General features: G+C 42.4%; 1 protein-coding gene across 1 annotated transcript in view; it reads right to left on the bottom strand.

The window, feature by feature from the left end:
• Positions 1-23,054, bottom strand: part of LOC309335313 (dynein axonemal heavy chain 11-like) — a 218,587-nt gene that overhangs the window by 48,396 nt on the left and 147,137 nt on the right. Inside the window, exons 48-53 of the mRNA XM_081850263.1 lie at positions 20,608-20,754; positions 19,639-19,752; positions 17,793-17,936; positions 15,806-15,988; positions 11,166-11,267; positions 118-252 (exon numbers count right to left, since the gene is read on the bottom strand). Of these exons, the coding sequence (XP_081706389.1) occupies positions 118-252; positions 11,166-11,267; positions 15,806-15,988; positions 17,793-17,936; positions 19,639-19,752; positions 20,608-20,754 (825 nt within the window). The remainder of the gene's footprint in view (positions 1-117; positions 253-11,165; positions 11,268-15,805; positions 15,989-17,792; positions 17,937-19,638; positions 19,753-20,607; positions 20,755-23,054) is intronic.

Raw genomic sequence — 23,054 nt, 5'->3', positions numbered from 1 at the left:
TTTTTTTCAGCTCATCAGGTTCTTTGCTAAGTGCCTCTGTTATTGTCAGATCACTAGTGTATAACAAAGGCATGCTTTCTGTAGGCTGCTTCATTAGGCTGCCCTGTAGGACCTCACCTCGAGACCTTTCACTAATCTGTTGGCCAGCTCAATAGTCTTATTAGTTCTATTCACTTCTTCCTGGCAGCAGATTTTCTCAGCTGTCGCCCTCTCAAAGGCAGTGGTGAAGGCAGCCAGGTTTGTGTCTAGTTCCTTTAAATAATAATAAAAAAACCCAGTAAGAAACAAGACTAGACATTGTATGGACAAGCAACAAAAAAAATGTCACTACACGGTCATATATATTTTTTTCTACTGCGGAAAATAGGAACACAGGGAGCAGTCTCACACTGAGTCCTACCATTAAGACCATCTCACTGAGGATTGCATGGCAGAAACTCTCCAAAGTTTCAGACAGGGGACACCTCCAGCTCTACCTCCAGACACCTGGGGCATTTTGCAAGCCAAACAGGTGGCTTGCTGCTGAGCTAAGGAGCTGCTATATTACACTGCCAGGAAAAATACAATTGCTCTTAGAAACATTCAGATGTTCGGTGCACACAACCAGAAAACATTGCAAAAATGCTTCAGTAGGGGTAGAGTTGCTTTCTTTGCCAACATGCCAGCAACCTTTCTCATGGACAAAGCTTAGTGCAATCCAATTTGCGCTTGTTTTCAAAGCAGGTCTATTCCCCTGCTCCCGTTTACCTTGTTTGAATTGGGTGAAACAGTTGTCTAAGCTGGAAAAAAAGTCACATATCTTGCCAATGGCTCATCAGCAAATCAGTGCTCGCATGTGGCAAACTGCTTCAATGACTGGCTCCCTACCCAATAATTCCAACTGAACTGGTAGAAAAATGACCAACCTATTGTGAAATCAAAGTCCAGCAATCCTTTACGGTGACATGCTGTCAACAATTGTATTAAGCACAATAAGGCGGTTCAGGTTAGAATTCAGCAACCATTCTCCACTTCAAATTCTGTAGTTAAAACAAAGGGAGCTCAAAGAGAGGTTTTGCTCACTAGGACAAGCATATTGGGCTCCTCCTAGTCCACCTCTTTGTGGAACATCGGCAAACTCCTGAATCCACAGGTATTTAGTAATACAGGAAAAGCAAACAAACCAAGAGACTGCTTTGAGCATCCTTTGGGAGCAAGCAATATTGCACTGAAGTTTTTTTATAGATGGTAGAGCGTTCCACTATTTTCACAAGTAGTTTGTTTCTCCTTTGATTCACCCATCCAGATAGGAAAACAAAGTAGCAACATACTTAGCAATATTTTTTATATATAAACCTTGAAAACGAGCAGAAGTGTGTGCCTGAAAGAATTTGACAAAGTCAGTGTTTGTCACCAGTCCTTAGTAGAGATAAGAATAATTAGGAGTGGTGCTTCTATTTCTAGCAATGATATATTCCAGAACAGGTAATCTGGGTATAATTTTATACTTTCCACTCTGTAACTTTGGCCTCATGCAACTGCAAAGTGTAAAAAAAAAAAAAAGAAAAGAAAAGAAAAGAGGAAAGAGGAAAGAGGAAAGAGGAAAGAGGAAAGAGGAAAGAGGAAAGAGGAAAGAGGAAAGAGGAAAGAGGAAAAGTTGTAGAAAACCCTACCAGCTATTAATGACTGGAAGGCAGACTATGAGTTCATCTAAGTAATATATATATAAAAATATATGACCTATGGAATCCTGCCAGGATCTGCAGACTCCTCTGGTGGATTGATGAGAAAGAGCTGTTTAGGGACCGGGAATTTGCCTGGGGGCAGCATTAACTTACCTAAGCAATTTTCTAAAGATTTCATAGTATGAAATATGGACAAAGAAAGCGTATGCAACTCTCGAAGGCTGCTTATCCTCTTCCCCCTTAAGGTTTCTTTGAAATACCTGCTCTACCTAACATCTCCACAAAATGGGTTAAGTTGGGCAGGGTGGACACTTGAGATGGAGGAGAGAACACACTGTGTGGTTGAAGTCAGAAAGCTGCACATGGCAGAGACTCTGTTTACTCCAAAAGAAGCCAGGGTTACAATCGGGGCGGAGGAAGGGGGTGAAGGGTCCAACCCAGGTGTCACCACTGAGGGGGGTGACAACATGCCAGGCGGCACTCACCACAGGGCCTGCAGCATGCCCGAGCCACGCATCTCTCCTGGGAGTGACGTTGTGGCGTTTGCCCTCCCAGGTGGGTCATAAGGAAAGGGTTAAATGAGTGTGAAGTGATTGGCCAGTGGGAACCCAAGGGGAGGAGATAGAGTTAGAGTTGGAGTTGTTGGGAAGTCAGTTGGGAGTTGGAGAAGGAAGAGGGAGGATAAGTCTGTGGGTTGGTCTAGTTTTGATGTGAGAGAGTGAGAGGAACTGTTAGGAGGAGTCAGATAGACAGTTGGGATAATCAGTTAGAAGTTATTAGGAAGGTGTAGGCCAGTAAAGGAACTAAGGTTAAGAAACTGACACGGAAAATTATCTGAAACCATAAACTTGTTAATGCTTATAAAATAAACTTGCTTATTTGATTTAATGTTAACAACTGTCTGGACTCTGTGTGTACCCGAGAGAAATGGGTTGGTGGCAGCGGGGAAGAAATCACAGTGGTGGCACAGGGATCAATAGACCATCAACCGTCCGGGGACCCTGTGTGATCGCCACAGACGTGGTGGCTTGGGCGCTCGCAGGCTCCGCGCTGCCCCAAACAGTCTGCCCACCGCCTTCCCCTCAGCTATAGGGTGGCTGAGTGGGAGGAGGCAGGCAGACTCCTTGGAGGCCCCGCGGAGTGGCCTGCCCCTGGATGCAGGGCACGTGCGCCGCCCCAGGCGCCTGATCAGCTTGCTCCACCGCTGGTTACAATACTATAAGGAGCGCATGTGTGTCAATGTCACACAGTATCCTTTCCCTCCATACTGAAAATGTGCATACTGCTTCACTGACCCTTGTGTGAGTCCCTTACTGACTCATTATGACAAATCCCTTTAATTCCTGGTAAACCCAAAGTCAAAGTTTCCAGCCAACCCTGTTAAAAAGGGAAAGGGACCCCTGACCATTAGGTCCTGTCGTAACCGACTCTGGGGTTGCGGCGCTCATCTTGCTTTACTGGCCGAGGAAGCCGGCATACAGCTTCCGGGTCATGTGGCCAGCAGGACTAAGCCGCTTCTGGCGAAACCAGAGCAGCACACGGAAACGCCGTTTACCTTCCCGCCAGAGCGGTACCTATTTATCTACTTGCACTTTGATGTGCTTTCGAACTGCTAGGTTGGCAGGAGCAGGGACCAAGCAACGGGAGCTCATCCCGTTGCGGGGATTCGAATCACTGACCTTCTGATCGGCAAGTCCACAGCGCCACCAACCTTGTTATGATTCCCAAATTACACCTGCTACATCCATTCCTCTGCTGGGGGACTTGGTGTCATTTGTTCTCCCGGCTCACCCAGTTTGGAATATTCTACAGGAAGTGAGACCACTAGAACAATCTATTGTTTTTCTACCTGGCGAAACCAAATTAGATTTACATAATTTTACATATGCTAATGAATTAAATGTTTGTGTTTTGAGAATTACACCGCTTATTTGAACTACCTACATTTTTGACACTACCTAAGTATTGTAGTAACAAAGGGCTGCAAGCCTCTACTCCGCTTACCTGGGAGCAAGCCCTATTGAACTCAATAGGACTTACTTCCGAGTAGATGTGTAAAGGAGTGCACTGTTAGCTTATTGCACCATTCCCCCCCCTTTCCCTTTTCTGGAATTACCAATAAGACATGCCCCTACCCTTACAGTTTGTGCATATCAATGTGAGTAATTTTTTTTTAAGTGCCAAAATCTCTCTCTCTCTTTCTCTCTCTTTTAAAGCAGTGCCCTTTTCAAAACAAGGGGAAATTCAGTGTAGTTTCAGTGCCACAGTGATCAAACAGTGTCACATCACTATGGCAATTGGTGCCCAGGCCAGGAATACAGATCAGCTTTAATTGTGCAACGCCTTATTGCTGGTGCATGTCAATCAGAACCTATGAATTGAGAAAAATTTGCTCTGTTCATTCTGTTAAATGATGTATCCAATTAAACCTGTTAGAATTCATGATCTTCAGTCAAGGTTAAATGAAAGTAGTTACTCCTGTCAGCTAGGTGATTAAATGCTGCCTACATCAGGCACATTTATGTGCAAAATTAAAATTTTGGTATAAAGCATGAATCTTTATGCATGCCAGTTAATTATCTTGCAGTTCCTTCCACTTATTAAATGCCCATTGCATTTCTTCTTAATCATTAGCTTCCTTTCAAAACTTGTTTCACACTCTACATTATACCAAATTTCAATGTTTAAATGAAATGCTGTATAAATGAAAACTTCCTCTTTTCAAGGATTTGGCTGTTGCTATGTTACTGAAAGATAACCGTTATTAACAGTTTCCCTCCCCACCCCCCAGTCATTATGCAAAAGATCTGTTTGTGTTGTGCTACAGGGTTCTGAGCCACTGTGATAGGAATCCCTTGTGTTCTTGCTGCCTGCTGGTCATTTCTGCTTTCTTTAAACCTACCTGGGACTTCTCCTGTTCACTAGCCAAGCACTGAGGTAGTGGCATGCAACGCTACAACATAACAATCAGCCTAGCAATAATAAGGGGGAACGCTCCAGACCAACCCCTCCCTGAAAACACAACAGTCGAAAGCCTTAAAATATACCGGCACGGTTTTAATTTGCCAGAGGAGGGAAAAGGGGGAAAGCTCTGTTGTCGTTGCTGTTTTTAAATGCCACAGTCCCTTATGTGCAATGAGGTGGTCTTGAGGATCAGAGATGGCTAACTTGTGAGGTGCTGCTGAACTCCAGCTCCCATCAGCCTCAAGCAGCATGGCCAATGGTCAAGCATGAGGGGAGTTGTAGCCCACCCATCTGGAGGGTACAGCTTTCTCATCTCTGATTTGTAGCGGCACTCCATTTCACGTAAAGGACAGCGTGTGTCGTTTGACAGCTGGGGGAGGCTTGTTCTCTGCAGACTCCTATCTTACTCTGTCCATCAAGATTTGCAACCTTCCCCTGTCTTCACAGAGTTCTTTGGGGTTTGTTTCTCAATGAATCTAGTGTTCAGAAATGGGTCAAGGCATGGGTAGGCAAACTAAGGCCCGGGGGCTGGATCCGGCCCAATCGCCTTCTAAATCCGGCCCATGGACGGTCCGAGAATCAGCGTGTTTTTACATGAGTAGAATGTACCGTATTTTTTGCTCCATAAGACACACCTGACCATAAGACGCACCTAGTTTCTAGAGGGGGAATGCAAGAAAAAAATATTCTTTAAAGGGAGCACTGAGCAGAGCCTGTATGCATCCCAGGCCCTGCTCAGCGCTCCCTTTCAGGAGCCGCGTGGAGCGTGTGTGCGGCGCTTGCAGGCTTTTCCCCGTGGAGGGAGAAGGGCATGAATTCGTTCATTCCCCCCTCCCCCCAAATACAGTCTGCCCCCCCAACAAGATCTGAGGGACAGTGGACCGGCCCCCCTGTTGAAAAAGTTTGCTGACCCCTGGGTTAAGGTTACCGAGCTTCCAAACAGGTGTAGCACATAATAATATCAAATTATACTGAGGATAGTATGCAAAAATAAATAATTGTCAGCATTTGTAATGCCAGAAAGCAAGCTGATTGTCTCAGATGATGTTTGTTTGTTTGGGTTATGGTCCAATAATGATTTACTGAGAAATCCCAGTGGTGTGCAGTATTATGTCATTTCAGGAACCATGAGAATTCCCTCTAAGTTGCTCCTTAGGTAATCAGATTCAGTCATTAAACTAGGGGCACTTCCAGGTTCCCTGTATGTTAAACATTCATCTGGATTTGTTTGTGGCAAGGCTAGATGATATTGCACTGAGCAGTGTTATCCCACAGTAGGGATGGGAGATAAGTTCAATTTGAATGCTATTTTAAGGCAAATTTGCCTAATTTACATTATTCGGAACCATGTGTGAACTGAAACATAGTTATTCCTTCGAAATTTGCACTTCTCCAAATTTTGCATTGCAATTCTCTAGCCAAGTAATTTGTGCAGCAATCACATAATGAATCCAAAAGTTTACTACAAACTGTATGAATATTTCCTTCGCTTCATCCTGAACCTACAGCCAATCAGTCTTATGACCCTGTGTTGTATTGTGTTGACTGAGGGATAATTGTTTCACCCTATTTGTTTTCTTGGCACTATGTGTATCATAATTTTATAAAACTTGTGACACATTTTCCTTCGCTGTCTTCCCCCAAACCAAAAGACCTTAATCCCTTCAGCTTTTCCTTGCGGAAAAGAAACTTCGTAACACATGATAATTTTGATTGCCCTTTTCTGTACCTCCTCTGGCTTTTTATTATCATTTTTTGAGAGCTACTGTGCAGCGTATTCTAAATGTGACTCCAACAAAGATTGATATAACAACATCATCTTCAATGCCTTTCTTAGTAACTCCTAACGCTGGACACAAAAACAATGTTGAGTCCCACTGATTCCTACGAGAGAATTAAGGACTTGAGTAGGATGCTTAGAAAACAAGTAGACAGCAGCTTCTCCACTGCTGTTGTGTGTTCTCTCTGTAGTGTACCTTATAATTGCCTAATAGTAACAACAGGATTATTGTTTCTTTTCATCTTCAGTATTCGGCCCGGCCAAATTACACAGTGAAGAAATAAAAGGAGTTGCAAGGATAGGACCCAGAAAGGGGTATGACAACACAACCGTGTTGAAACCAATTAGTTCTGGACCTGGCCTGAGTCTGGATGGGGGAAGAGACCCCCCACTCCCAAAACCTTGTGTGCTTTCCTTAGCTATTTGGAAGGAAGACAAGGCATATATTAATTAATAAGGCTAAACTACTGCAAAACTGAGAAAGTTTGTTCTACTATTTTGCTTGCAACAGGATCATTCCTTACATATTCACACACTTCTGAATAGAAGATAGACAGATAGATAGAAGATAGACAGATAGATAGATAGATAGATAGATAGATAGATGGATGGATAGATAGATAGATGATAGAACATAGACAGATAGATAAATAGACAGATAGACAGATAGATAGATAGTTGTGCGTCGAGCCCCCAAACCCCAACCCATGAAAATAAAGACACCAATGAGACAGAATTTAGTTTAAAGGTTAACGGACAAATTTAGGCCACAGCTTTATTGAATACACAAGTGTGACTGGTATTGGCTTAGGCATTGGTATCTAATGACTATAACTGGCTCCTGCCCACCCAGCAGGGAGCCTGCAAAGGGTAAACTACCAGCAGAGGGAGCTCCAACAACTACTGGCTGGTGCTCACCCCTCGGGTTCCCGGGGGTCCTGGCATGGCCCTAGCCCCTCCCCGGGTTTCGGACAAGATCCAGACCACCGGATTCCTTTAACGGAATACCCTATCAAATAAAGGGGCGGTGATGGCTGCACCTCCCCTCCCCACATTACCCTAAACCAATGCCTAACCGCAAAACCTTACAAAGTTGTGACAATTGCTGAGAGGTAGGCAAAAACCAAGTGGCCACTGCCCATTTGCCACATTGGACAAAATTCCTATCTGGCCCCTGTCCCAAAACAGGCTACCAACCAAAGTCCAAAGCAAGTCCAGACACCATCCTAACAACAGGGAGGGCAGGTGGGTGTTTGGCAGTGTGAAGCATGAGGGGTTCCCCACGTCATGCTGCCGCTTAAAAACAAAGCCCCAAATCACACCACCAAGCCGATTGGCCAAGAAGCAGTGGCGCAATTATAATACCACTGGCCCAGGTCAGGGCAAAGCCCCGCCTCCAGGCCGGTGGGGGGAGTCCTGGGGCCATACACAACATGGACCCTCTGTGTGGAGGATCCAACATAGATAGACAGAAGGTAGATAGATTACACTTCCTTTGAAATACTATTTCTCAAAATTACAAAAGAATTCAGATTTGTATCGTCTAATTTTGGATTTACTTTTAAAAGGTTGCATGCATCCAGTCTGGGCTTGGCATCTAAGCACCGTGACAGTTTTGACATTAATACACTATCTTCAAAATATATATATTTTTAAGCCTATGTAATGTTGAACACTTCTTCTTAAAATAGTCTTATTACGGCCCCATTTGATGTCACAACATGACGGCACTTACAGATTTTTGAAACACTATAGAAGGGTCGAGAGCAGAAAGCCTAGAAGTCTATAAAATAAAGTGAAAAGTAAAATGTGAAAGAAATAAAAAGGGTCGTTTTCACAATGGATAGAAGGGTAGAGAGTTTTGTGCCCAAGGATCTATATTGAGTTGCTGCTATTTAATTTGTTCATAAATGATCAGGAGTTACTGATATAAGAGCTCTTGGTAAATAAAACAATTTGCTAAAAATGGAACACTGTTTGATTTTGCCTATGTGCAACTGAGACTACTAAGTCATTGTTTGTTTGCTTGTAAAAAAACAATCAATTTGAGGCAGAAGAAATCAGAGAATTGCAACCTGGCGATTGCACTCTAGCAGGCAATGTGGCACCAGACATTATACCTCTCTCTCTTTTGCCAGCTTCTATAAAAGCCCTGACGCAGGTGGTGCTGTGGGTTAAACCACTGAGCCTAGGACTTGCCAATCAGAAGGTCGGCGGTTCGAATCCCCGTGACGGGGTGAGCTCCCGTTGCTCGGTCCCTGCTCCTGCCCGCCTAGCAGTTCGAAAGCATGCCAAATGCAAGTAGATAAATAGGTACCACTCCGGCGGGAAAGTAAACGTGCGCTGCTCTGGCGCCATGACCTGGAAGCTGTACGCCGGCTCCCTCGGCCCATAAAGCAAGATGAGCGCTGCAACCCCAGAGTCGGTCACGACTGGACCTAATGGTCAGGAGTCCCTTTACCTTTACCTATAAAAGCCCTGCTCCTGTTCCTTTAACATCTAAAAAAATATCGCTTGCTATTTTTGCGTGTATCCAGTGTTGCACCAGAAATTTTTTGAAATGTTGGGCGGAGAGTTAGCAACGGGGAGGCAATGATCTGAACAGAGATATGGGAAGCAGGGGCTCTATCTGGAAGAGAATGTGTACCTGTTTGCACAGGTGTGCATTGGTTCGTGTGAAGCTGCCATGAATCATGACTTATGAGACTGTATGTATGGAATGAGATCATGATACATTTGTAGGAGGCGACCCATGTTGCAAGTAAGCATTGGGCTCCAAAAAACACCCAGGCGGCATTGCACACATGGTGGACCCCTTTCAGAAATGATCAAACTGAAAAACAGCAGCAAAAGTGAGTTAAAAGTCCTTGAATTAAATGTAACTACTAAATGTAACTAGCATTCCAGTTGAATGACCAGACCCATTTTTGTTGGTTATTGGACAAATGCAAGAAAATCAATATCTCTGCTGAGAAACCAGAGTTTAGAATTAAGGGGAAAACCCCCTCCAAAACATTCTGAGTTCAAATGTTCATCATTCCCTAGTGTTATTTGAAATTCTTGTTTGGAGTTAAATGGTCAAGTCATAAATAGAATAAATGCTTCACCTACTGGCGGATTTTACAATTTGTTTTTACAACTAGCTTTGAAACTTGGGAAGTCACAGAGGTTAACAACAGCTTTATACTTTGTTATTCCTTATCAGTTGAAATAGGCCTGAGAGTTTGTTGTTTTGCTCCAATCTCTACAGTTTCACATTTAATACGATGTCATGATTTAGTAATTCACCAAACATAATATCAAATGAAGAGGAATTGTACACCTGTATAAAAACAAATGTAATTTTTAGAACTGTTGAGTTTAAAATCAATATTACTGAAGTCACACATCAAACAAACTATGCACATTGATTGCAAACACCATTTGTTTGCTGAATTACTAGGCACATTGACTTGAATTCCCTTTGAGTTTACTGGGATTTTTTTCATGTAATAATGCTTAAATGTAAAGGTAAAGGACCCCTGACAGTTAAATCCAGTCGTGAACGACTATGGGGTTGCGCCGCTCCTCTCGCTTTACTGGCCGAGGTAGCTGGCATTTGTCCACAGACAGTTTTTCCGGGTCATGCGGCCAGCATGACTAAGCCGCTTCTGGCAAAACCAGAGCAGAAACGCCGTTCACCTTCCTGCCGGAGCGGTACCTATTTATCTACTTGCACATTGACGTGCTTTCAAACTGCTAGGTTGGCAGGAGCTGGGACTGAGCAATGGGAGCTCACCCCGTCGCAGCGATTCGAACCTCCGACCTTCCAATCGGCAAGCCCTAGGCTCAGGGCTACACTAATGATTCCTACTGTGTTAAAGCAAACTTTTGCCATTTAAATTCATCTTCTTTGTTCATTTAACAGCACAATCCTAAGCATATTTAGACACTGCATATGGTTTGCTGGCAACAGTTTTCAAATATTATTTATTGCATTTTTCTTGAAAAAAGATAAATCCAGCTGAAATCAGAATGTCGACAATACGGGGTGGCATTTTTATGTCAATGTTTTGTGGATGCTGCAAAATCAAACAAACTTGTGTACCTTAGAAGCACAATAAACACCCATCTGGAAACACCTTTACTCCTAGGTAAGTAGTGGAAGGAAACTAGAATACATTTATTTGCTGCTGCATAGCACCTCTATCAGGTGGATCAAGAAGGTGTAGTCTCCCCCAAATTAAGAGGGATAAATTCTTTTTCCTTTTATGACGGATACTTCTTGCAACTGAAAGCTTAAGCCAGCCTAAATAGAGTGTTCCCTGAATTGCAACTGAACGCTAAATGGAAACTTCGCCATTTATATCAAGGAACACATTTATCTGAGAAATAGGCTAGGCTACAGCCAAAAATGACTGCCACCTCACTGTGTCCCTCCCCCACTTTGTAGCCAGCAAAGCTAAACTAATATTGAATGCATGTTGCTCAAATATCAAAGAGAAAACCCACCTACAGATCCTTTTTTAAAAAAGCTCCTAATCAGTGGGTAAATAGGCAATTGGGGTCATAGGAGACAATAACAATAATACTTTGTTCTATTATTTCGGACGAGTACATCAAGCCAAACAAAACACAACAAATTATTATCCAGGCTAGAAACCCTTTCATTGCCTCCAAGAACAATAATGGAATTTTAAATTTTGACATATAAGGAATGGTGCCCTACGTTTGATATGTAGGAGATAGGAAGATAAACTGAAGACAATAACACTTACATTGAGCTTCTTCCTTATTGACTCAAGTTTTTCCGCTGCAACAACCAAGTCTGCATTGGCCTGTGCCAGAGCTTGCCGTTTTTGGTCTACTTCGCAGTAAACCTAAAAGGTTAGAGCAGGATACATGTTTAAACTGTGCACTGCACATCACAGAAATTTACCACAGAAAGTGGTAAGTTGATAGAGGCCTGAATTCAGATAGCAGCCCGGAAAGCTCAAAAAGGGTTAGAATCATAGAATCGTTTGAAAAACTTATAACAGTTTGAAAGTGGACACTGTCTAATGAGTTCAGTGATTCTAAGCTTGGAGCTTGCAGCTTGAAGTTCATTGATCTTCAACTGGCCAGTTTCTCAATACAGTGGTACCTCAGTTTACGAACTTAATCCGTTCCTGAAGTCCGTTCTTAAACTGAATCCGTTCTTAAACTGAGGCGTGCTTTCCCTGATGAGGCCTTCCGTTGCCGGTGCCCTTCCTCTGTTCGGATTCTGTTTGTAGACCAAGGTAAAGTTCGCTAACCGGGACACTACCGGTTTTGCGGAGTTCATAAACCGAATAGTCCGTAAACAGGACTGTTTGTAAACCGAGATACCACTGTACCCATTATTTTGTTACAGCCTGACCTGAGATGTGTCCCCAAACAGCAGAAATTTAGAAAAAGTGAGTGTTCACAGTTAATTACATCACAACAACGATACATTTACTTAGGGTTTTGGTGGGAAATGAGTTATGTTAGGTGAGGAGTCAGGGTTAGTGGGTACATGCTTACTTTCCCCTCTGTTCCATTTTATGTAATTTTCTCCATTACCTTTTCTTGCAGGATCCCTGTGCTGATCATTGTTATGAAACAGTATACACACATATAACAGTCCATGAGGGTTCGACATTAAAATGGAACTTATTAGCAGGGAAAGTACATTATGTCATATGAACATCCATTATAAGATGGGATCAAACCACCAGCAGAACTGATCTTTCACACTTGTTTTATGGGTTCAACTGATCAACGTTAAACATATAATAATTAAGGGGGGAAATGTTCATATAATCAGTATGAACACGCCTGACGTTTGTACAAACGCTACTGGCTATAACATACAGAAAAAGAAATTGCCAACTTTTAAAACACACACACACACATACACACACACACACACACACACACGTAAAAGTACCACACTTACATATATCTTTTGGACATGTCCACGCAAAAGGAAAGCAGATTGATAAAGGATAGAAGAAATGTTAAATATGCATCATGACAAACAGTGAAAAATTAAGTATTGCAACCTACATTAATTACATCCTAGTAAGATGAATAGGCTGTTCATCATTAATGAGAACATACACCTTTGTCTAAGTTTTATATCTACCTGTGATAAATGTGCTAATGGCGATAAAATACATCATAGTAGCATTTGAATTAACAGCTCACTAATAGATTGACATATGAGTACGAATAAAGTGTTTAATCATAAACATGGCACCACACCTAACAGCAAGCCCTCCTCTGTGCATATATCAAAGAAGCAGAACCCAATGTAAACATTACAACCTTGTTTTAGTTAGTACATACTAAAACAACGTTATGTCATTGTTTGTAACCACGTTGTGCTAAGAATTATAGTTAGAGCCATACAAATTGTAGTGTGGTTTATGGACCTTTTAATTAAAACAGTGATGACAATTTTTGAATGGGAAGGGTGTATGTTGGCTCTGTGCAAAATACACATTGACTCCTACTCAAGTGACAGCAGTCAGATAGTCAAACGCTCCTTCTGTGGAGCTTGATCCACAGTGAGCATAAATTTAAACAGTTTGAAGGGGAGTTGATAGACAACTGCTGAGTGAAAGAGTGCAGATTTCACATCCAGAAAGGTAAAGTTCCATTCCTAAGACGTGGAGGGTAATATCATTTCTACAATACCACTAGGAAATGCCCGTACAAAATAAAATACAAATTTAATGTTATCAGGCATCTATACTATATTAGGGCCCTCCAAACGAAACTTTCTATGTGCATTCAGAATACTTTGTGCTCTTGACATTGGTTGTATCTGTTCTCACATTCCAGTCAATTTGCACCTTCAAAATTTTCTGGATAGTCACATGGCACCTTTAGCAATCCATACATGTCAGGAGTCAGGAGTCTTTTGCTAGAAAACCATAGCTTTTCATGCCACAAATGTTTCAATTTTTTGGATACAGTTTTTGTCGCACTATTAGGACTATGGTGCCCTGCCAGTGTGCCAAATTAACTTTGTTTTGTTGTGACATATTTCCTGGATACTGGCGTTCTTGTAGTTGGAAACAGGCAAAGGTTTAGCACAGCTGTCATAGCCCTAAAAACACTTTAAAAGCATCGCTACCAGAGAGGAATGTCAAACTAAGCTGTTGGACTATGTCAAAATGGCAAAACTGACTGGAAGGCTCAGGAACCAAGAAGATCAAAACTTCAATAAAGAATGGGGAAAAAATCATAATTTATCTTCTAGGAGACCACTGTAAACAGATGAAAATGTTAGCAGGATTTTAACAACTCTCGTAATGTAGCGAATATCATGGACAATATGGAAAAAATACAAAATATGGATTATGAAATAATACACAGTCAAGAGGGTTTACAATAGGACCCATGGAGGGTAAGGTAAGGTGGGAAGTCCAGAGATTTGGAGAAATCTCAAAATATGGATATGTATTTTGGATTGTTATAAACTAATATTTGTAAAACCAAATAAAACTTATTTAAAAGTGTAACATTGGGGTCATAGTTTCATAGATTAAATTTTAGATGAAATTAGTGTACTCTACTTTTTTTAGATTAGTTTTTATTTTTATTTTTTTAATGTGTTACAAAACCAACCAACCAACCAACCAACCAACAAACAAACAAACAAACAGGGGAAAGTACACCTATCATCTCCACTTTAAATCCGTAGTTTCTTTTTCACAGTTTGTTTACATTTACTGAGAGACACTTTTGTCACAGACATCTTGTGATTGGGGGGAAGAGTGGGGAAAGATGGAGGGAGGGAGATGTGGTAAATTATTCTTTCATTCTGTTGCATAGTGTTAGTGTAGGGCAGGCATGGCCAAACTTAGCCCTCCAGCTGTTTTGGGACTACAGTTCCCATCACCCCTGACCACTGGTCCTGTTAGCTATGGATGATGGGAGTTGGAGTCCCAAAACAGCTGGAGGGCCAAGTTTGACCATGCCTGGTGTAGGGATTTGTGGGTAGGTCCTTTCTTTATATATTTATTAAAATAATACTTAAAGCAGCTTAAATGGGGGAAAAAACAATATGAAAATACCCAAACAGCAAATTCAGTATAATAATAACAAGGTCAACAATAATATATTCCAGGTGTTCCTCCTCTTGCTGTCTCCAGAAGAACAGAATTCCTGGGGCTGTGATTCACATCCCCCAAAGGCTCACCCCAAAATGTTCCTTTCCTTTGGCAGCCACCTGAAAGCAGCCACTATCCTTCAGACCTGTTTTACGGGAGTGTGCTTTGGACACCAGTGACAGCAGTCTAGATGATAGCTCTAATTGCTGGCTGGCTAGATCAAGCCTTCCTTAAGTGAGAAGCCTGAGAGACTTCCTGGCAACGAAATACTTTTATTTGTTTTGTTATTACATTTGCCACAAGAACGAGCAAAACATTTAGCCGGCCAAATTTCTAGTAGCTCTGGAACATTTAAAGATGAGCCAGCCTTTTCTGTCTTTAGGTCTTTTTAAAAACATAATAATCATCTTCATAATACCTAAAACCAGGGCTGTTTTCCAGCTGGAACTCACTGGAACCCCAGTTCCGGCACCTCTCAGGTGGGTGACGTTGCCATTCTAAGAGAAGAAGGTGTGCTTCGGCACCTCTTTTCCTAGAAAAATAGCACTGCTTAAAATGTCATACATTTACTACACGTCAAGATCCACATAACTGTCAAACACAAATAGTTTCAAAGGTAAAGGGACCCCTGACCATTAGGTCCAGTCATGACTGACTCTGGGGTTGCAGCGCTCGTCTTGCTTTACTGGCCGAGGAAGCCGGCTTCCGGGTCATGTGGCCAGCATGACTAAGCCGCTTCTGGCGAACCAGAGCAGCGCACGGAAACGCCGTTTACCTTCCCGCCGGAGCGGTACCTATTTATCTACTTGCACTTTGACGTGCTTTCGAACTGCTAGGTTGGCAGGAGCAGGGACCAAGCAACGGGAGCTCACCCTGTCATGGGGATTCGAACCGCTGACCTTCTGATTGGCAAACCCTAGGCTCTATGGTTTAGACCACAATGCCACCCATGTCCCTACAAATAGCTTAAGGCTGTCCAAAACGTGTGTCTATTTTCCTGAAGGTACACTATGATGACACAATGATGAGAGTGACTGGTAGAGTAGAGCTGTGGAATCAAATTTCCCCTCAGCCATGAAGTTTATGGGTTGTCCTTGGGCCAGCCAACATCTTCAACCTCACCTACCTCACACAGTTCTTGTGAGGACAAAACAGGTGGAGGAAGAGCCTTGGTACACTACCTTGAACTCTTTGGAGGTAAAGCAGGGTTAGAACTGTAATAAATAAATATGATTACGATTTCTTAAGCAATTAGAAAATAAAGTAGAGCTAAGGTAAATATTATTAATTCCTACCTCGTGGAATTTAATGATATTAATAACCCATGCACAAAGACCAGCAGCTGCTGAAGATTTTGTCCGTACAAACTCTGGGCTGAACTCTGGATCACTCAGATAATCTTCTTTTACAGCTTTAACAGTGGCTTCAGGGATATGTTCTTTATCAAAATTGATGAGACTTTGGAGGAATTCATCTACCTAAAAAGCAAAGAGAAGGAGGCCACCCCAAATCATAGAATCTTAGAGTTAGAAGGGACCCCAAGGTTCATCTAGTCCAACCCCTCTGCAATGCAGGAATCTCAACTGAAGCATCCATGACAGATGGCCGTCCAGCCTCTGCTTAAAAACCTCCAAGGAAGGGGAGTCCACAACTTCTCTGCTGAACAGCTCTTACTGTCAGAAAGTTTTTTCTGAATGTTTAAGTCAGAATCTCCTTTCTTGTAAACTTGAAGCCATTGCCTCGAGTCCTACACTCCAGAGCAGGAGAAAACACACAGTTAACTAAATTGTGTGAAGCTAGTATGACCCCCTGACAAAATATCTGATCAAAGTTTATTCTTTAATGTTGTGAAAGTTTTTTAAGAGACCTTCTGGCCATGTTTTTGCTAGAATTCCTGCTCCATGGTTGCAGTCATGGGATTGTTGTCTTTCAGATGATGGCATATGTTTTGACTCCACAGAGTGAGAAGTGACGGAGGCAGGATGTTTGTGTTACTGTGTTCCATGAATTGGGACTATTGTCCTTTGTTCATTTACTTTGTTGTACTATTTTATTGTTATTAGCTGCCCTGAGCTTCGGCTGGGGAGGGCGGGATATAAATAAAATTTATTATTATTATTGTTATTGTTATTATTATTATTTGCTGTCTGATGCTAGAGAGAGAGGGAGCCATGTTGCAGTGCTCCGTGTGTGTTTATATGTAAATAAAGTAGATTAGCCAAAATGCTGAGTTGCTGAGGTCTGTTACACAAGTTGCGAAGACACTGCAGATCCCTAAGTGTGCCGATGTCTGTTGGCATCAGTCACTGTGATGTTCGGGCAGAAGAAAGTTTTGAAGCTCCCGAACGATCGACCAGGAGGGAGGGAACATGCCTGTCTCTTCCAGGGCATGTGTCTCTTCCAAGGTCCTACTCGAGAGTAGGGTGAGATCCTGACAGTTTTGGGATCTTCAAAGTACAGTGGTACCTTGGTTTAAGAACAGCTTAGTTTATGAACAACTTGGATTAAGAATGCTGCAAACCCGGAAGTAGGTGTTTTGGTTTGTGAACTTTGCCGTGGAAGAAGAACATGTTTCACTTCCTGTTGAGTGTGTTCCATTTGTAAATTGCATCCCACACTGCTATGGGAAAGCATGCCTTGGTTTATGAATGCTTTGGTTTAAGAACGGACTTCCGGAACAGATTTAAGTTCGTAAACCAAGGTACCACTGTAAAGTCAAAGAAACTAATTGAAAAAGCTGCCCCCCCCAATAGCTGTTCGCGCTTAAAAGTTTTTCCTAACCACTTCACAAGATGCACATATTTTTGGCACCTTAATAATAGTAGTAGTAGCAGCAACAGCAATAATAATAATAATAGCTACTACTATTAATAATAATAGCTACTACTAAAAATACTGTTGAGGAGTTATGAGCAGCATAAATTATACAGAAAATGTTGCAGCCTCTTTGGGAGTACACAGACTTTTCTTACATCCCATCCTTCACAGAAGAGGTTTTATATTTATAAGAAACTGTGCTGACATTTAATAAGTATGATTTGGGGAAATGTGTGGTGCAAAGTCATGACATTCCCCTCCCCCACCCTTTGACAGAATGTCAAAGGTGTCTAATTACTTTCCTTCCTTTCCTGAAGTTCTTTGACAAACTCCTGCCATGCCCATTATCTTTGGCATTTCCCTCCTATGTGTAACTAGTAGATCAAGACACGCCAGAGATTAAGAAGTGTTTACGCAGACTTTTGCATTAATCTCTGTGTCCCCTTGCAGAGGTCCCCTGCTTACCTTGCTCATATACATCTTGGCAGTTTTCCAGCTCCTGTCCTTTGGAATCTTGCCGCTCGGAGACGAGAGAACCAGGACTGCAGCCGTCACATTTGTTACGATAGCAGGTGGGTTTGGGAAAGTTCTTAGCTCAGTTAGGTTCAGCTGAAATAGAACAGGAAAGACATCCGTATTAACAGACCAATTATATTTCCAAAGGAAAACCTTGGCATTATTTAAAAGAGGACCGTAACATCCAATTAAGGTGAGCACATGTCACACTTTACAGTGGGCAGTCTTTATAGTGGGTGGTCTAAACCACTGAGCCTCTTGGGCTTGCTGATCAGAAGGTCGGTGGTTCGAATCCCTGCGATGGGGTGAGCTCCCATTGCTCTGTCCCAGCTCCTGCCAACCTCGCAGTTCGAAAGCACACCAGTGCAAATAAATAGGTACCGCAGCGGCAGGAAGGTAAACGGCGTTTCCGTGCGTTCAGGTTTCCATCATGGTGTTCCATTGTGCCAGAAGCGGTTTAGTCAGGCTGGCCCCATGACCCGGAAAGCTGTCTGTGGACAAACACCAGCTTCTTCAGCCTGAAAGCAATATGAGTGCTGCAACCCCATAGTCTCCTTTGACTGTACTCAACCATCCAGGGGTCCTTTACCTTTAAAGGGCTGTCTGGTTCAAAGTCCAGTTCAAATATAAGGAATTTTAAGAGGGGAGGGCAACAGGAGCCATGAAGACGCCCATCAGCTGTTAACACCTTGACAGCAGACTGAGCAGGCACACAGCTGACCTGGTCACAGTCTTTCCCACTATGGTGAGATGCATGGTAAAGGTAAAGGTAAAGGTAAAGGTAAAGGTAAAGGGACCCCTGACCATTAGGTCCAGTCATGGCCAACTCTGGGGTTGTGGCGCTCATCTCGCTTTATTGGCCGAGGGAGCCGGTGTACAGCTTCCGGGTCATGTGGCCAGCATGACTAAGCCACTTCTGGCAAACCGGAGCAGCGCGTGGAAACACTGTTTACCTTCCTGCCGGAGCGGTACCTATTTATCTACTTGCACTTTGATGTGCTTTCGAACTACTAGGTTGGCAGGAGCAGGGACCGAGCAACGGGAGCTCATCCCGTCGCAGGGATTCAAACCGCCGACCTTCTGATCAGCAAGTCCTAGGCTCTGTGGTTTAACCCACAGTGCCTGAGATGCATTGTATTTCTCTCTAAATTATGGTAATAGTGAGGAATTCAACATGATGCTAAGTTGATCCATTTCCACTTCCCAGATGGAACAATCCTTCTTCTCCAGCCCACAAATGAGGTTCCAGAGTCTCTCTCAACACCCCCTAAGCCAATTGGGTGTGTGTATGGAAAACCCCATTGCACAAGTGGGGGTCCTTGCACAGGGCTTCTGCTGACGGGACTCATTAGCAGAACCCTGCCCATTACCTCTTAAATTTGCATATGTGCATATAAATCACCGCATGCAATTTTAGAAATGTAAATCCATTCTCTCTTTTGTCCTCTTTTTCAGTGATGCATTGTTTTTATTTTTTCACCCCAGAAGCAACTGAAGGGCTTCGGACTTGATCTAGCGATGACTGGCAAATTCCACTCAACAACATGTTTCCCAAGCTTGGGTCTCCAGCAGCTTTTGGACTACAATCCCCATCATCCCTGACAACTGGGTCCTGCTAGCCAGGGATAATGGGAGATGTAGTCCAAAACCAGCTGAAGACCCAAGTTTGGGAACCCTGGTCTAGTAACTGATGACTAATGGCAGCAGTGATGTGATGCAGGAAGCTGTCTTGAAAAAGAACTAAATAACGAAGCAGTGTGGAACCCTTTCAGACAAATAAATGAAGTGGTGTTACCCTATTCAGTGTGTTCAGGGCAGCATTTGCAGCGTTTAGAGCTGGCTCAGCTTTGGCGAGGTCATTTTCAGATTCTTTCTGCTGCTTGGTTACTTCTGCTTGAATGGCTGCCACCTAGAAAGTATTGCACAATAATTGTCACGCCACTTACAACCCTCTTGTGGACGGCACCCAATTTTTGGGTGTCATCATGATAGGGCAATATATATGCAAATACTGACGAACCACCTTTTAGGACAGATTCCACCCAATACAGTGCAGAACAATATAAACATAGAATTAGAATAATAACAGATTACTTTTAAAAAGTTGAAATACAATATTAATTTTAAAAAATAAAAATAAAATAAATATAATTCAGGCCAATCTAAAAACAATTTCCAAAGCCATAGCAATAAAATAGCAATACAAACAAGTATGATAAAAATTCTCTTCTCTTTGGACAACAGAAGACCATGTAGCTTCTCTCTATGTCAAAGAAAAACTGTGGCATGTTCTGACACAATCACAGAAAAAAAGCACTGGGAACGCCCTATTCATCATCATCATCATCATCATCATCATCATCATCATCACCCTGCCCATCTGACTGCATTATGCTAGCCACTCGGAGGCTTCCAACGTACATAAAAACATAATAAAACATTAAACCATAATTAAACCATAATTAAACATTAAACCACTTCCCTATACAGTGTTGCCTTCAGGAGTCTTCTAAAGGTTGTATAGTTATTTATCTCCTTGGCTCAGGGCTTGCACATAACTCCATATCCTACAACAATTCTCTGATGGAAAGTGGGACATTCCGGGATCAAATCAGAAACCAGGATGGCTTCTGTAAATCCAGGACTGTCCCTGGAAAATAGGGACATTTGGAGTGCTCTTCCCTCTAGTAAGAGGGTTTAGGACCATGGCCTAAGTCTATATGTGTGTGTGACTCAGTTGTGCCTATCATTCATATCTCTATACCTTCTTTTCCTCCTCATCTGCGGTGGCTTTTTCTTGACTTAGTTTTTCCGTCTGTTGTCCAATTTTGTCAATAAGAGCCTCAGTGTCTTTGTTTCTCTGATGGAGTTCTATCTCTTGAACGGCAAGCTTAGACTTCAGATCTTCCACCTAAAATGTAGCAAGCATAATTGGGTAATTAAGTTTTAACAAGATTTAAATGATATTCAAAACAACCAGTTAAAAGGAGTCATTGCCTTGGGCTTTGTTGTACACTTGTATAATTATTTTCAGCCCTCTAGAGGATGCATAATTACATTTCTGTATTTATAAAAAAAGATTGCCTTGAAGGCACCAGTATGATTTTACAGTCTATTGACCAGCATATTGATGCGGGGGGTCAAAATGTCCCCTAATAAAGAAATATTCCCAACAATTTTCAAACTATCCGGAGCAGGTTGTGTCAGTGCTTATTTGGCTTTCGCTGTTTTTGAACAAATGTGAAGTCTTGCTGCTTAAGAAAAAGTAGGACGAGATCATTACACCTTATATAAACAGAAGGGGAAACATGAAAATAACGAGGAATAACAAGCTTCTTTAATGTCCGATGCAGCCATTCTTCATTGTTCCACAAGAATATCAGAATGGCTTTGCTGGACCAGACAAGTGGCCCATGTGGTCCAACAACCTGTTCCCATTCTACAGCCAACCTGGTGCCCGTGGGAAGCCTTTAAACAAAATCCCCTAAAATAAATGAATTGACATTATGAGAAACAAGAACAACCCCAAATTTGGTCAAAGGCCAGCTAAGGCGTTATAGGATAACATCTCTCCATTGGCAGAGATGAGCCTTGCCTGTAATAATAATAATAATGATGATGATAATAATGATAATGATAATAATAATAATAATAATAATAATAATAATAATAATAATAATAATATATTATTTATACCCCGCCCATCTGGCTGGGCCTCCCCAGCCACTCTGGGCGGCTTCCAACAAGATATTAAAATACCGTAATACATCAAACATTAAAAGCTTCCCTAACCAGGGTTGCCTTCAGATGTCTTCTAAAAGTCAGGTAGTTGTTTATTTCCTTGACATCTGATGGCAGGGCATTCAACAGGGCGGGTGCCACTACCGAGAAGGCCCTCTGCCTGATTCCCTGTAACTTGGCTTCTCGCAGTGAGGGAACTGCCAGAAGGCCCTCGGCGCTGGACCTCAGTGTCCGGGTAGAATGATGGGAGTGGAGACGCTCCTTCAGATATACTGGACCGAAGCCATTTAGGGCTTTAAAGGTCAGCACCAACACTTTGAATTGTAGGTCTTTCAAGACCAGTGTTATGTGGTCTTGGCGGCCGCTCCCAGTCACCAGTCTAGCTGCCGCATTCTGATTAGTTGTAGTTTCTGGGATTGGATTAGTTGTAGTTTCCGGGTCACCTTCAAAGGCAGCCCAATGTAGAGCGCATTGCAGTAGTCCAAGTAAGGTGGCCTATTACACTCACAGTGGAAACCTCATTATGTGGGCATAGATGTATTACTGATGGTGCATCACACCAGTGGCAGGTCTCAAAAGGGGGTAAAGCAAAATGATATTATAGCCCCCCTGAAAAAAGCTGCATCCCCTCTGGTTGAAACAAGCCAGTTTGGCTTAGGAAGTGATGATTCCTCCACCACAGAATCTCACAACCACCACCAATTTAGGATTGCTCTGTTATTCTTCATTACTTGAATCACCAGGAAGAAGTTCCTGAGTTCCGTTTGCTCCTCTGGAAGCGTGCACAGGATTGAAACCTGTTTCTCAAAGCACTTGCAACAACAAGAAGCTGAGCACGTTTGAATGTAGCTCTGTCACCACTAGTTATTTGCGAATCGGCAGCTTCAACGTGTAGAAGAATTTTCTACCAAAAACATCTCTCTGACTTTTCTTGTGTCAAGTGGAAATAAATCATGTTCTTAACACCAGAGGGGGGAAAGCTCTGAACTGACATGCTATTTACTTAATTAAAGAGTATCGTACATATTCCTGGGTTTTGTCTCATTGTCATACTCTATTGTGACAAGAAATCCAGGACAAGCTAGCAGATAGGAGCAGTTGCCAACGAGTTCTGAGGGAGAAAGGTAACGGGTTGTGATATAGAAAAAAGTGGCAAAATCTAGCCCCTGCCTAAAGCAGAATGGGCAGATTAGGCAACCTTGATTGGTTATCTGATTACACCTCTCTTTCTTTCTCTCATATAAACCAAAAGCTCCCACTATCTTCTTCCTGTTTTAATTTGCAAGACAATTGAAGCAGGGAGTGAATTATAGTATATTTAATCCTCAGCCCAACAGAGTTATTTGTGCATCGCTGTATATTTTTCCCATCTAAGTGAACATCTGCTTTTAACCCTTTTAGGAAAAATGCATATAATTCTACTAGGAGACACTGATGTCTACTAGGAGACATCAGTTGACCCCGCAACTG

Source organism: Podarcis erhardii (genome assembly GCF_964252035.2).
Source record: "Podarcis erhardii genome assembly, chromosome: 1".
NCBI lineage: Eukaryota > Metazoa > Chordata > Lepidosauria > Squamata > Lacertidae > Podarcis > Podarcis erhardii.
This window is presented reverse-complemented; position numbering and strand designations above follow the sequence as displayed.